The 14,809-nt window shown below is 34.6% G+C and overlaps 1 protein-coding gene across 1 annotated transcript; it reads left to right on the forward strand.

Annotated features, from left to right (window-relative positions):
- Nucleotides 1-3,875: 3,875 nt before the first annotated feature.
- Nucleotides 3,876-4,808, forward strand: LOC143668733 (olfactory receptor 14A16-like). Its single transcript, XM_077143283.1, has one exon. It carries the CDS (start codon nt 3,876-3,878, stop codon nt 4,806-4,808), a length of 933 nt encoding a protein of 310 aa, XP_076999398.1.
- Nucleotides 4,809-14,809: the final 10,001 nt, after the last annotated feature.

Genomic DNA, 14,809 nt, shown 5'->3' on the forward strand with positions numbered 1-14,809 from the left:
GTGATGCTCAGAAGAGGTGACATGAGGAAGGTAGACAGAGAAAAATGTAATGGGCAGTAGCTATTACTTTATCCTCTGGAAATGCAGGAGAAGAGATAGAGAGGAAGGGACCCTACAAAACCATCTCTGCCACCTGCTGGACCTTTGTGTATCCCATCCACCGGAGGAATAAATAACTATTTGGACTTGTGATCTGCTCAATAAGGGAAATCAGCATACTGAAGAGAATGTCTTTTGTGTTCACCATTACAATAGCTTTTTTTCATGATATCCTGGGATGCAGGTGAGTACATATGAGTTGATAATATTGTCACAGACATTCTAGCATAGTAATGAAAATCCTGGGGCTTAGAGAGAGGCCTCCTGGGTTCACATGCTTTCTCAGAGTGCCCTCAGCCAATTCTTTGAACTGAGTAAGGGTCAGATCCCTCCGCACAATGGGAATAACAACAGAGTTTTGAGACACATGTAAATTATATTTAAGAATGCATGGGAATATTACAGAATGTGACCTTTATGGGGTAAGTGCCCAGATCTGTCACTTTTCAATAGCACATTTTCTCAAGTTGTGAATTATTCCTGCCTTTGATCATCCCATCAAATATATGCCTACTCAGGTCCTCTTATTCTAAAGTAAATAAAACAGCCACCTGTGGTACTTGGAAGGATTAAAGCAGGGAGGTTGGTGTGCTGGATAAGCAGCTTGATGCATCCTTCTTTTAAAATATTTACACACATGATCATTGGACCTGGCCCTTTTTGTATTTTAAAACATAGACTGTCAACAGATCACAGACAAAATTATTTGAGGGCCTAGAAAAACTTAATAATTTCTCAAAATATAAGAAATATAAGAAAATCCCACTCTAGTTCCCACTATATTTCCTGGCTTAAATGACCTTATCCCCATTTTTCCCTTCCAAAATAGTATCCATTTTTCAAAGGGTAACCATTTCCTTGCCACATTTTTACATCAAATCCAATACTGCTGAAGTACTAACTGCGTGCCTTAATTTGTCCCAATCTTATATGATGATTATAATTTTAAATAAACAATATATTATATAAAGAAGACACAATATTAATTTATTTGAATAGCTAACAAGCAAATTCAGGGTAGTTATTTGGAGATAAAGGACTGGAACTTTAAATAAAAGTGGCATTGGGCTTCTAATTGCTGAGAACTTGTTTGAATAGCTAAAATCTCCAAAAGAGAGTTTATACATAGAAATAGAACAGCTGAAAACAAAAAATATCTGTGGGGAACCCTGACTTTTAGAGAGAAAATGTAAAAGTCTTCAGTAAAGAAGATAAAGTCATTTTATGTATTGTCAGATGCAAACCAGAATATTCTAAAACAGTGCTTTTCAAACTCAAGTACACATCAGAATCACCTGGAGAAATCCTGCAAAACTCATCTCCAAAGCCTAAACCCTTTGTTTCAGTTTTTGTAGGTCTGGATTGGTACTGCAGAATCTGCATTTCAAACAAGTTCCCAAATGTTGTTGGTTTCAGTTACCTGGTTCCACCTTTTGAAAACAACTGTTCTAAGGATCTTGTAGCCCAACAGAGAAGATCCTCAAAGGGAGAAAAGAGTCATCTGTTTTAACTCCCAGGGACTGGTCGCAGAGAGGCCTCACACTGATTCCAGTTAATACAGGTTCCCTTAAAAAGTTCATTTGGGTTTTTAGTTCATTTGCTGCTTGGCTCACTCCATGAAAGAAAGTATCAGTCAGTTTATGGAAGAAATAGAAGTCATGAAATACCCTTTCAGGATATATGAACTATATGGTGTGAGAAATTTTATTAGAAAAGATTTTTGGGATAAGAACTTCACAGGATATTCCCAATATATAATTGACATGAATGCTAAGTGATACTTTTTTTCTAGTCTCTGCTTTCTACTCATGGCATTGCTTTGCATTTGAGATGTTTTATGATAATATGTAATGATTTCTAGTATAATAAAATGTTTCAGTATTTCTTCTACAGAGCCTATCTATTATAAATAATCAACACCAATATTTTCACTGAATTTAAGTGTGATTATATGAAAAGCACATCCTCAGATGCAGGAATTCTTTCAAGATTATGGCAGATGTTTAGCTTGATAATCAATAATACAGCTTCAGAGAAACTAATTGCTGCATTAATTGAGCAAACAGTTAATAGATTCACCATTGTGAAATCCTGGCAAATTCTTTCTCTACTTTACATAACCTCATTATGGGATCACACAGAGACAATCACCACTTTAGAATATGTAAATTAAGCAGGTTTTATTTAAATCAATCTGCATTTCCAATGTACAATACTGCACTACAACTTCATGTGGGAAGGAGCCATTCTTCTGAGACAAGAGGAAAAAAATAGAAAAATAAGTGCAAAGAGAATAGATTGGTGGAGAAATATAGGAGAAATTTACTTTTCTCAACCATTATGGAAGAAATAGAAGTGGATAAATGAGCAACCCACTGAGAATGGTGACAATAGGGACAGTGTCAAAGGTTAAGGACTGCTGGAGGAAAACCCATGATAAAAAGATATCTTGCCAAGCAACTAAATATTCAGGATTTATTACACCAGGTAATTAAATATTAGAATTTTTTTAAGAACTTTTGATTCAGAACACCCTTAAGCCCACAGAAGTGATAATGGAGAATTCACAGAGAAGGTAAAAACTTCTAATGCAAGTGAATATCTTGTACACAATTCACATAGTTTCATTCTACTTTGAAGTGACTACTAAAAGTATGGTGAGTTTTTTGTCAAGCTAAATATAAGCCCAGAAATGGACAAAGTTTATCTCATAAATTTCAGTTGTCTAAACTCCTAGTAAATTGGTTAAATGTATTTATCAAAGATATCTCAAAACCTTTCCTAATGTTGACTCAAATTATCATTGATTACTCATCATGTCAGACATCACAGGATAATTTTTAGAAAGATAAAATCATGTCTCCCATACAAATATAAACAAGTACATGTAAAATATTTCATTTAACTTATCAATTAATGAGGGAACCAGCAAGAAAATACAACTCATTCAGAGTGACCCATACATATAGAACAGATGAATGACAGAATGAATTTCCAAGTAGATGTAAAATACTTCTGTCTACAGAGAAATAATCAGTTGCATTACACCAGAACACAACCAACTTACATTTCTTTGCAAAATAACTATTTGCATTCTTAATGGTTTTCTGCAACTTTCGTAATTGCAGAATGGCTCAAAAACAATAAAAGGCAATAATAACCTTGTGGATTAAGCAGACTCTATTTTTTTTCTGCCAGTTTCAATGTTATTCACATTTTTTTCCTGTAACTGTCATAAGAAGAAAGATGGGATGAACAGAGGAAATGTTGTCTGCTTGTTGTTTTATGTTCAAAATGCATTTATATCTACCTTATTTAATCAAATCAGAATGATCCAATGGGAAAATTCACATGTGAATCGATAGCAAATAACTTATCAAGCATACAATGCTAGTAAATATTTATGCTAATATTTGTACTCATGCTGACTACTCCAAAGCCAATGCCTTTTATTACTACATACTCCCATATAAAAAAAATGTAAAACTCTATTAAAGTAGGATGTAATTATGGAGCTTACTCTAAACAGAATATCAAGTGGAAGTTTTGGGACCCTTAGATATTTTCATTCACAAATCCAATGTTGAAAACTGGGATTAAATTACTTCAGTGATGACTTTGTGGGGTTAGTCTCATGTGGTCTCAAATTTTGTGATAGATATATGAATGGGTGAGAAAAGTGAATTTATGCAAGTAAAATGAAACAACACATCACTTCTTTCTGTTCTCAAGTTGTTCACTTTATTTTTAGAAAAATTGATTGAATGTGCAGAGAAATGGACAACTTCACCTTGGGGACCATGTTCTCCCTCATGGGGTTTTCTGATATTCAGGAGATCCAGCTTGTACATGCTGTACTGTTTTTGATAATTTACCTGGCAGCCCTACTAGGGAATCTTCTCATTATCATTCTCACCAGCAAGGATCATCGGCTACAAACCCCCATGTATTACTTCCTGAAGAATATGTCCTTTCTGGATCTCTGCTTCATTTCTATCACTGTCCCCAAATCCATTGCTAACTCTATGACTAATCACAATACCATCTCATTCCTGGGGTGTGTTTCACAGGTATTTTTTTTCTTCTTCTTGGCATCTACAGAAGTAGCTCTCCTCACAGTGATGTCCTACGACCGCTATGTTGCTATCTGCCACCCACTCAAATATGAAATTATTATGAACCATGGGGCCTGTGTGCAGATGGCCATTTCTTCATGGGCTTGTGGAGGTCTCAATGCAATTATGCACACAGCTTCCACCTTCTCAATACCCATGTGTGGACCTCTTTTTGTTCGTCAGTTCTTCTGTGATGTCCCTCAACTCCTTTCCCTTGCCTGTTCTTATAACATTGGTGAATTAGTAGTCATTGGGCTCAATTTTGTTTTAGACATTGTCTGTTTTGTGTGTATAGACATTTCTTACATTAACATCTTCTCCACTGTGCTGAAGATGCCATCCAGAGAAGGCAGATCCAAAGCTTTCTCTACATGCCTGCCTCATCTCATTGTTGTGACTCTATTTATCTCTTCTGCATTTTTTGCCTACTTACGCCCCCTTCCCAAATCTCCAACAGGCTTGGACTTGCTTGTGTCTGTGTTCTATACTGTCGTGCCACCCACCATGAATCCCCTCATATATAGCCTAAGAAATAAAGACATGAAAGCTGCACTAAGGAGACTGCTAATGAGAAGTTACTGTCCTTCAAATTAGAAGAGGGAAAAATCATGTGATGAGCTTTTTCTTCATTGACATGTTTATCAGAACAATCTGGTTGTAGAGTCTGGTGGTAATATTGGATATTTAACATATGATTATAATGTAATGTATTGATATACTAATTACACTGATTTTAAGAAGGATCCTCTTCCCACATCAAGTGGATGGTGCAAATTGAAGGATTTCACTTGGATTATGGAAGAAATATGCTGGACTTTTTGTGTATTATCATAATGGGGAATTGTTATCTGTTGCAAATGCTAAACTGGACAGGATGATGGGATATCAGGGATAAACCTTAATTCTCTCAAGCAAACCAAATGTATGGTTAATCTTAGCAAAAGGGATATATGAGATGCTATGTCTTGGGGTCATCAGTATGATTAATTCTGAAATTAAATAATACAAGATTTAGGGCATCTCTTGTCCATCTGTGATATTTTCTTTCCTAAACCTTCTCTATGCCTTTTTCTGGTATTTGATTAGGCTTTACAGTGAGAATACATAGCTATGTTTTAATTTAACTTTATTATATTTTTGTCCATTCACTTAAAATAATATGACAACAAGACTCTAGGAGCAAAGAGTAAGTAAAGCCTAGTAAGCCTAGGTGGGTGCTTAATGGGGGTATATAGAGAGACAATTTTTGGAAAAGGCACTAGATAAGCTTTATTTTAAAGGAAGAGGAGTACTGGGACTCAGAAAATGTTGGAGAACTAAAATTAAGGCTGAAGTGGAAGCAAAACAAAAGAAAAAATAACAAAGGGTATGAGGGGATGAGAGACTCATCCAGGAGTGGGAACTGCAGTGATCTTTGTCAAGATTGGAAGGAGAAGAGGGAGGAGGTTGAGTAGGCAGAGCACAAAGAGATGGGAAAATAAAGCTTTGATCAATTATTGCTATGAAGAAAAAGTAGCTATAGTGGAAGCCTATCTAATGTCTAATGTATTAAATATGTTTGAGGTGTTCAAAGTTATAGACAAGAGATTTTAATTTACTGCCAGCAAAAGGTTCAGATTTCCATAGTTTGGGGGTTTACAGACCATTATGATCCTAAAACCATTTCTCTATTCCTGATGTACTGTCATATTTTCCTTCCCTGAATTGTTTGATCATGAGTCTTCCTTTGTTTTGGACTACCCCAGACTCCAGACTAGTTAAGTTTCTTCTATTAGATACTTTAAGCAATATTTATCTCCCCTTCATAGAAGTTCTTTTAGTTGTAATTTGACATTTGTTTCCATAAATCTATGGTATATTTCCCTTTCATCACTAAATTTTATTATTCTTAAGGGTAGGAGCTATAACTCCAGTGCCTAGCTTAGTGTGTGGCATAGGGAATGACTCAGTAGGTATTTATTTAATAAATGAATTATTTATTAAATATTATTAATAAATAAATGTGTTGGACAATATCACACATTTTATCGCTACCACAAAAACTTTGCTATGACCTTTATCTTTAAAAGTTTTTAACATCTTCCTTGTACTGTCCACATTGGATATATTTGTGCTATAAAGTAATTTATAAAAATAACTATCATACTGAAATATATTAAGCTTCTAAAGGGAAGAAATTATGTTACTCATTATGGATTTTGAAATTGATTCAAAATGAGTGGATGGATCCAGTGTGATTATTATCATTTCGAAATTATAATAGTTGTCTGCATTTGCACTGAGCTGAAGTGAAATTCATTCCAAAGATATGGATTATAATAAAATTTTTACAATAATGCTTGCCTTTTGCATATTGTTGGTTTACATGATCATTAACTGTATTTTCGTAGGAACAAAGAACAAGTGAACTTATACAATATATAGACAGCCAGCAGTTCGATTGCTGAACAAGTGTATAAGAATTTCTTGTGAGAGATTGTATGAGTGAAATATTAAGGCTAATTTCCAATCAGTTGGTATATAGCATAAAAGTGCTAGCTGTAGAACAATCAAACTGACCACACACCCTTCAAGAGGTCCCATTATTTCTCCTTATAATACTATATGTTATACTTTTCCAATCTAGACTTGACTGACTTTTCCCTCAATACCAAGTAAATTACATTAGGGATCTGTTGAAATTGTTTGGGATTTGCATTTGAAGGCTAATTTTCCTATAAAGAGGGCATTTTGAATCTTGCATATGATAGATAGTACAATGGCACCAGGAGATGACCCAAGTCCTCATCTACAGAGTCTGTGAATATTTTACCTTATATGAGAAAAGCAACTTGGAAGATATAGCTGAGAATAAGCACCTTGATATAAAGATATTATACTGGATTATCCATGTGGATACAATATAACCTCCTAAATCCTTCAAGCAGAGGATGTTTTCCAACTCTAGTCAAAGAAGTAGAGACAGGATATCATGAGAAGGGCTTGACTGTTGATTGCTCATTTTAAAGATCGAGAAAGGGTACCCTTAACATCTAGAGACTAGAAAAAGACAGGAAAATATGTTCTCCTCTGTGGTCTCCAAAAAGAACTCAGCCCCTTGAAATCTTGATTTTAGCTATGTGGAACCCATGTCATATGTCTAAATGTATACAGCTCAAATGTAAATATGCATTGTTGTGAGCTGTATCTGTGATCATTTGTTACTATAGCAATAGAAAACTAATAACCTGCATAAAATCTAATGTTTCTTTATCATGGTGTCACATTTAGGTTGTAGTTAATTTTGGACAGAGTGGAGAAGAGAGAAATATTGCATGTATTTGTGCACCAGATATTGAAAATTCTCCAATCATCCATCAGATATATAATGGTGAAATTTTGGCATGACTGAACAAATGAATACCATAAATATCTGGGTAAATGAATAATCTATAACTGTATAGAAAAATATAGCCAAATCTCACAAACATGATATTGAACAAAATATGTGAGAAACAAAGAGTTTGCCTTGGAAGTCATTTCTTTTACATGAAGATTAAAAACAGTGCTGTCAAAAGGCAGGATGACCTTCATCTTGGGGGTTATAGCCAAAAGCCAACATGAGAGGAGCTTCTGGGATGTCTTCAGATCTAGTTTTTGATCTGGATGCTGGCAGTGTAGATGACTTGCATGTGAAAATGCATCCTTTCCACAGGGAGAAAGATTGTTTCATGGGGAAGCAATGTAATCCCTGGGCTCCAGTGTTAAGAAATAAACTGCTCATTGGGGCACCTGGAAATGAACATAGGGTATTTTCTCTTATGTCTCAGCAAAGAATCCTTGCTAAACTTAGCAAAGATCACTAAGGTTAGGAAATCCACAATAACAGTTCTTAGACAACAAACATTTCAGTGAAACCCAGGTTGAGTACTAGGTTAGAATATGGAACTCCAATATAAACTGCAAATCCATTCCCACCATACTAACATATACTTTATTGTAGTATTGAAATTTAGATTTACTTTGATTTAAAGAAACAGTGTAATATGGTATTTATTGCATAATGGAATCTCTGTAACAAGATTCAGATCAGCTTCACCCACGTGGATGCCACTTGAGTTAATAAAGTATTCATATATTTATATGCATTAGCTTTTCCTTGGTTATATATATATTCTTGTATATACATATATATATATATTCTTGCTTCAATGATAACCAATGTACCAATTGGTAGTTTGCAATTTCCCATATGGAAATAATTTTCTTTATCAACACTTATTTTCTTCCTAAAAATTGTAGGAACACCATGAGCACATGTATTGAATGAAGAGTAGTTTCTCAGTGGCACTGGGGCATGGCCATCCAGCTAAACTTTCTATCATCAAAAAAGAATATCTATTAAAATGTGTATTGTACATTCTAGAACTTTATCTGTTTATCTGAGAAGAAAAGCATTTAAGTAAAAAGAATTTGGAATCTTTACTTTTAAGAAGAACAAAACAAATCAATATCATTTGGGAAGGAAAATGTGCAAAATGCAAATAACGTTTTAACCAATGCTACTTTCATCCTTACCATTAACAATTCAAGAAAGGAAAAAAATCAAGTACCTTTGTGAGAGGTGTTATGACAGCAATATGTGTAGTAAGCACTTGATTTAGGAAATTCCAGCATTCCAAAACATTTTCTTAGTAGAAATAAAACTGGATTTAGCTTTTGGCAGGTAAATAAAAAAAAAGTAATATGGGTTTTGATACATCATAGGACATATAAGAAGTGAGAAAAGCCTAATGCTTGATGACAAATTCTACATTCTGGTAGTTAATTCATATAAATGGAGAATATGTTAATCATCAAAGAGAAATGGAAAAGAAAATGACATAGATCATGTGCAAACCCAATGGTCAATAGCTCCACATGAAGTCAAAATTAACTAATAAAAATGATAGTAAAGAAAGCTTTTGTTCCAAATACAGGGCTCAACTATTTTATTTTTAAAATATGTTATTTTAACTATTTTATGCATGCATTCAAGTGGCATCATTGTTATTACATTATTATATTCATAGTATAGTGCTACCATCATCCTATGATACCAAAACTTTGTACTTACAGCAAATAGCATTTCTGTAGTTACTAAGCAATAACACCCCTTCCACTCCTTCACCTACTCCCTGGAAATTTCTAGTCTACTTTCCTTCTCTCTGAATTTGCTTATTCTAGATATTCCATATAAGTGAAGTCATACAGTATTTTCTTCATGTGCCTTGTTTATTTTTATCACAGCATAATATTTTCTAAGGCTCACCCATGTTGTAACATATATCAGAAGTGGCTTCATTGTTTTTCACAGCTGAATATTGTCACACTGCATGTATATACTACATTTTGCTTATCAATTCATCTGTGAATGGATGCTTGAGTTTGTTTCCTTATTTTAGTTACTATTAATAATGTTAAGATAACACTGGCATATGAGTTTCTATTTGAGTGGGTCCATGTTTCCAGTTCCTTTGGATATATACTTAGGAGTTGAATTGCAGTGACATCTGGTAATTCTATGCTTAACTTTTTGAGAAACAACAAAATTGCTTCCCACAGCAGCAGGAGCATTTTATATTGCCATATAGAGTGCTGAAAGTTTCCAATTAATCAGCTTCTTCTCTGCTGTGGATTGAATTATGTCCCTACAAAAGCCCATCTCCTGGCTACCTCAGGATATAATTTCAAACCTCATTCCATTTTGGTCAGAGAAAATATTTTGTAGGATTTAAAACTTTTAAAATACATTGAGACATTTTAATGCATAATATATACTCTATACTGATGAGTGTTTTGTGTGGACTTGAGTAGAGTATGTATCCTTCAGCTGTCACTTGAAGTGTTGTGTATTTGTTTGTTAGGTCTAGTTGTATACTATTAGTCAAGTTTTTCATTTCCATATTGACCTCATGTCTAGATGTTTATCCATTGTTGGAAGTAAGATACTGAAGCCTCATTTGAATATTGTAGAACTATTTTTTCCTAATTCTTCCAATGATTGTTTCATATAGTTGAGGCCCTATTTGTCTATAAATATATGTTTATACTTGTTATATCTTCTAGATCGATTGACCTTTTTATGAATATGTCTTTTTTCTCTTTTAACAGTTTTTCACAGAAAATATATTTTGTCTGATAATAGTGTAGCCACTAACTGTCTTTTTGTTTACTATTTGCGATGATCACTTTTTCTCATGCTTTTACTTTCAAAATGTTTGTGTCTTTGAATTTAAGGTGAGTCTCTTGTAAACAGAAAATAGTCGGATCTGGTTTTCCTAATAATTTGAGAAACCTCTACATTTGATTGATGGATTTAATCCATTCATATTTAAATTAATTACTGGTAAGGCAAGACTGACTTCTGCCAGTCTGCCAATATTTTTTCATATGTCTTATAACATGTTTTTTTCTTTCCATTATTTCCTATATTTGTGAATTCCTTTCATTCCATTTGGTGTACATGTTTAGATCTTGTTTATCAAATTATGCTTCTATTCCCTTCTTTCCCCCACATTAAGTTATTCCTGTTCCCAATTTTATCATATACCTTATGTGTACAAAATATCGATTTATAATTTATTTTATGCATTCGAATTTTAAATCATGAAAAAAGTTAAACAATGTTACTTAACACAATTACCATAGTACTTGAGTTTTATTTATCTGTGTATTTGTTTTACTGGAGAAGTTTATTGATTCATACAGTTTCAAATTAATCTGGTGTCCTTTTTTTTCCAACTTGAATAAGAACTTCTTTTAGGACAAGTCTGGTAGTTACGAATTCCCTCATCGTTTTCTTATCCCAGAAGTTCTGTTTCCATCTCAGTTTGAAGAACAGTTTGCTAGATATAGAATTTTTTATGATAGTTTATTGTTGTTGGTCTTTCCATGCTTTAAATATATCATTCCACTGCCTTCCAAGATTTGTGGTTTCTGATCAGAAATTGGAGCTTAACTTGATCTAAGTTCCCTTGTATGTGTGAAGTCATTTCTCTCTTGCTATTTTTAGGATACTAACTTTGTCTGAGTTTTTTTTTTTTTTTTTTTTTTTTTTTTTTTTTTTTAAAGGAAAGACAGAGAGAAGGAAGGAAGGAAGAAAGGGAAACATTTTTAAACATTTTCTTGTTTTATTGTATTCTGTTTCTCCGTTTTTGTTACATGGGCTGGGGCCGGGAATCGAACCGAGGTCCTCCGGCATAGCAGGCAAGCACTTTGCCCGCTGAGCCACCGCGGCCCGCCCACTTTGTCTGAGTTTTGACAATTTGATTATAATGTGTCTCAACATGGATCTCTTTGGGTTTATCCTCTGTGATGGTTAGATTCTGGTGCAACTTGGCCAAGTGATTATGCCCAGCTGTCTGGTCAGGCAAGCACTGGCCTGACCATTGCTGCAAAGATATTCATGGTTGGTTGTTAAACTGGAAGGCTGATGTATTAATTAAATCATCAGTCAGTTGATTGCATCTGGGGCTGATTACATCTGCATTAACAAAGGCATGTCTCCCACAATGAGCTAATACAATCAGTGGAAGGCTTTTAAGGAAGAAGAGAGACTCTCTCACTGCTTCTTCAGCCAGCATGCCTCTTCTCTGGAGTCCTTCCAGACCCTTCATCAGAGCAGCCAAAAGAACCTGCCCTGTCAATTTTGGATTCTTTCCTCCTCACAGGTGTATGAGTCAACATTATAAATTTATATTTACAGATCTCTCCATTGATTCTGTTTCTCTAGAGAATTAGTCTAGCTGACTAATACAGCTTAGTACCAGGATGGAAAATTGGTGCTAAAGAGGTCAGGGGAAGAGGTATGTGGACAGATCTTTCCTAGTGTGAATCAACAGGCATGAAAGGGGATTTTACCGATCCTGACTATCAAGGGGAAATAGGACTGCACCTATACAATGGCGGTAAAGAAGGATTTTCCTGGAGTATGGGAGATTCCCTAGGGTATCTCTTTTGTCCATTATTTCTTCACTTAATTTTTTCTTTTTGTCTTCCTACTCTTTCAGGACTCCTAGGAAATATATGTTGGAACATTTAATGGTGCCCCACAAGTCCCTTGGGTTCTTTTCATTTTTCTTCATTCTTTTACATTCTACTCTTCAGAAAGGGTTAGTTTAATGGTCTTATATTCAAGTCCCTTCTTATACCTGCTGAAATATGCTGATGAAAACCTTTATTGAATTTTTATATCAAATATTGTATCCTTTTTGACTATAAAATTCCCATTTTCCTCCTTATAATTTCTATTTATTGTTATTCTTATTTTGTTCTTATATTGTTTTCTGATTTCCTTGAGTTATTTTCACAAGGTTTTTTAAGCTTATTGCTCCTATTTAAGAGAGCTGACCTAATCTCTTTTTTAATCTTTTTTATTGTATAATGGAACATATATATTCAAAGCAAAAAAAAAAAAAATCAATAGTTTTCAAAGCACTCTTCAATGAGTAGTTACAGGAGAGATCTCAGAATTTGTCATGGGCAGAATTTGTCACGACCTTCTCAGATTTTTCCTTCTAGCTGCTCCAGAATATAGGAGACTAGAAGGCATAAATATTTTTTTATCATCACAGTTGACTTTTTCTTCTTTTTTGTAAAAAATAACATATATACAAAAAGCAATAAATTTCAAAGCACAGCACCACATTTACTTGTAGAGCATATTTCAGAATTTGGCATGGGTTACAATTTCAAAATTTTAGGGTTTTACTTCTAGCTGTTCTAAGATACTGAAGACTGAAAGAGACATCAATTTAATGATTCAGAATCATGTTCATTTGTTAAATCCTGTCTTTTCTGTATAGCTAGTGTTCTAATGGTCTAATGTCTTTTGGTCCTTCTCAGGGATAATTTCTGTCAAAAATTGTTTTCATGTGACAAGAATATTCTCCCCTGTTTCATATATGTTTTATAATATTTTCTTAAAAACTGAACATTCTGAGTAGTTGGTCTAGTTTGTTAGCTGCCAGAATGCAATATACCAGAAACAGAATGACTTTTAAAAGGGAGAATTTATTAAGTTGCAAGTTTACAGTTCTAAGGCCATGAAAATGTCCCAATTAAAGCAAGTCCATAAAAATATCCAAATTAAGGCACCAACAAGAGGTTACCTTCACTAAAAAAAGGCAGATGAAATTCAGGGTTTCTTTCTCAATTGGGAAGGCACATGACAAACATGGCAATATCTGCTAGATTTCTCTCTAGGCTTCTTGTTTCATGAAGCTCCCTCAGGGACTTTTTCCTTCTTCATCTCCAAAGGTCTCTGGCTACATGGACTCTCAGTGGTTCTCATGGCTATCTCCTCCCTTGTGGCTCTGTTGCTCTCAAAAAGGGGACTCTCTCCAAAATGTTTCTTCTTTTAAAGGATTCCAATAAACTAATCAAGACCTATCTGGAATGAGTTGAGTCAAATTTACCTCTATTCCAAAGTTAATACCCATAATTGGGTGAGTCACATCTTCATGGAGATAATTTAACCAAGTTTCCAACATATCATGCTGAAAAGAGTCTAAAACAAATGGTTGCTCCCACAAGATTGGATCAGGATTAAAACATGTCTTCTCTAGGGTACATAAATCCTTTCAAACTAGCACAGTGGTATTTTGTGATAGCTCTGGAAATCCGGTTTTTCCCATTCCTCAGAATTGCTGAATTTTTTACTTGATGCCTGTAGACATTCATTTATGATTTTTCCTAACATGCTTTACAGAATGTATATTCCTTGTTTTATGTGGTCACTGAGGTTTCTTTCCCATAATTTCAGTGACCAGTTAATCAGCTGGCATAAATTCCATTCATTAACAATAATAAGAGCAACCTCCCTGTTTTAGTTTGTTAAAGCTGCTAGAATGCAACATAGCGAAAACAGAATGGCTTTTAGAAAGGGAATTTATTAAGCTGCAAGTTTACAGTTCTAATCCCATAGTAATGGGATTACTAAAGTATCCTGAGAAAGATATTTTAACTCCAAAGAAAGGGCCAATGGATTGGGGGTTTCTTTCTCAGTTGGGAAGGCAATGGCAGTGTCTGCTTATTTTCTCTCCTCATTTCATAAGGCTTCCCCATGGGCATTTTCCTTCTGCTTCTCCAAAGATCTCTGTCTGTGTGGGCTCTGTTGGCTTAAATCTTTTTCTTAAATGATTCCCTCTTAAAGGGTTCCAGTAAGCAAGCCCACCTTGAATGGGTTGAGATGCTTTTCTGTGGAAACTAACTGATCAAATGTTACCACCCACAATTGGGTGGGTCACATCTCCATGGAAGCAATCAGAAAGATCTCACCCAACAATATTGAAAGAGGATTAAAGAACATGGCTTTTCTAGGGTATATGACAGTTTCAAATTTGAAGGGTGTGCAACCCCCTTTAAATGCTCTAAAAGAATCCTTAATGGTTGTTTGCTGTGGCCTTGGTTTCTGTTCCTTTGGGATCTTCCAAACAAAGCTAGACATGCACCTCCAACTTTTTGAAAGAGGACATTTTCTGTCTCTGTTCTGGTACCATCTAGCTACTTTAACAATGTAGACTGCTGTTCCCATACTGCCACTGTGGTTTGGAGGGATGAGTGTTGGTTACTAG

Source organism: Tamandua tetradactyla, chromosome 25 (assembly GCF_023851605.1).
Source record: "Tamandua tetradactyla isolate mTamTet1 chromosome 25, mTamTet1.pri, whole genome shotgun sequence".
Taxonomy (NCBI): Eukaryota; Metazoa; Chordata; class Mammalia; order Pilosa; family Myrmecophagidae; genus Tamandua; species Tamandua tetradactyla.

What these genes read in the sequence shown, in the direction of transcription:
- LOC143668733 (XM_077143283.1), top strand. Translation starts at nt 3,876, where the DNA reads ATGGACAACTTCACCTTGGGGACCATGTTCTCCCTCATGGGGTTTTCT.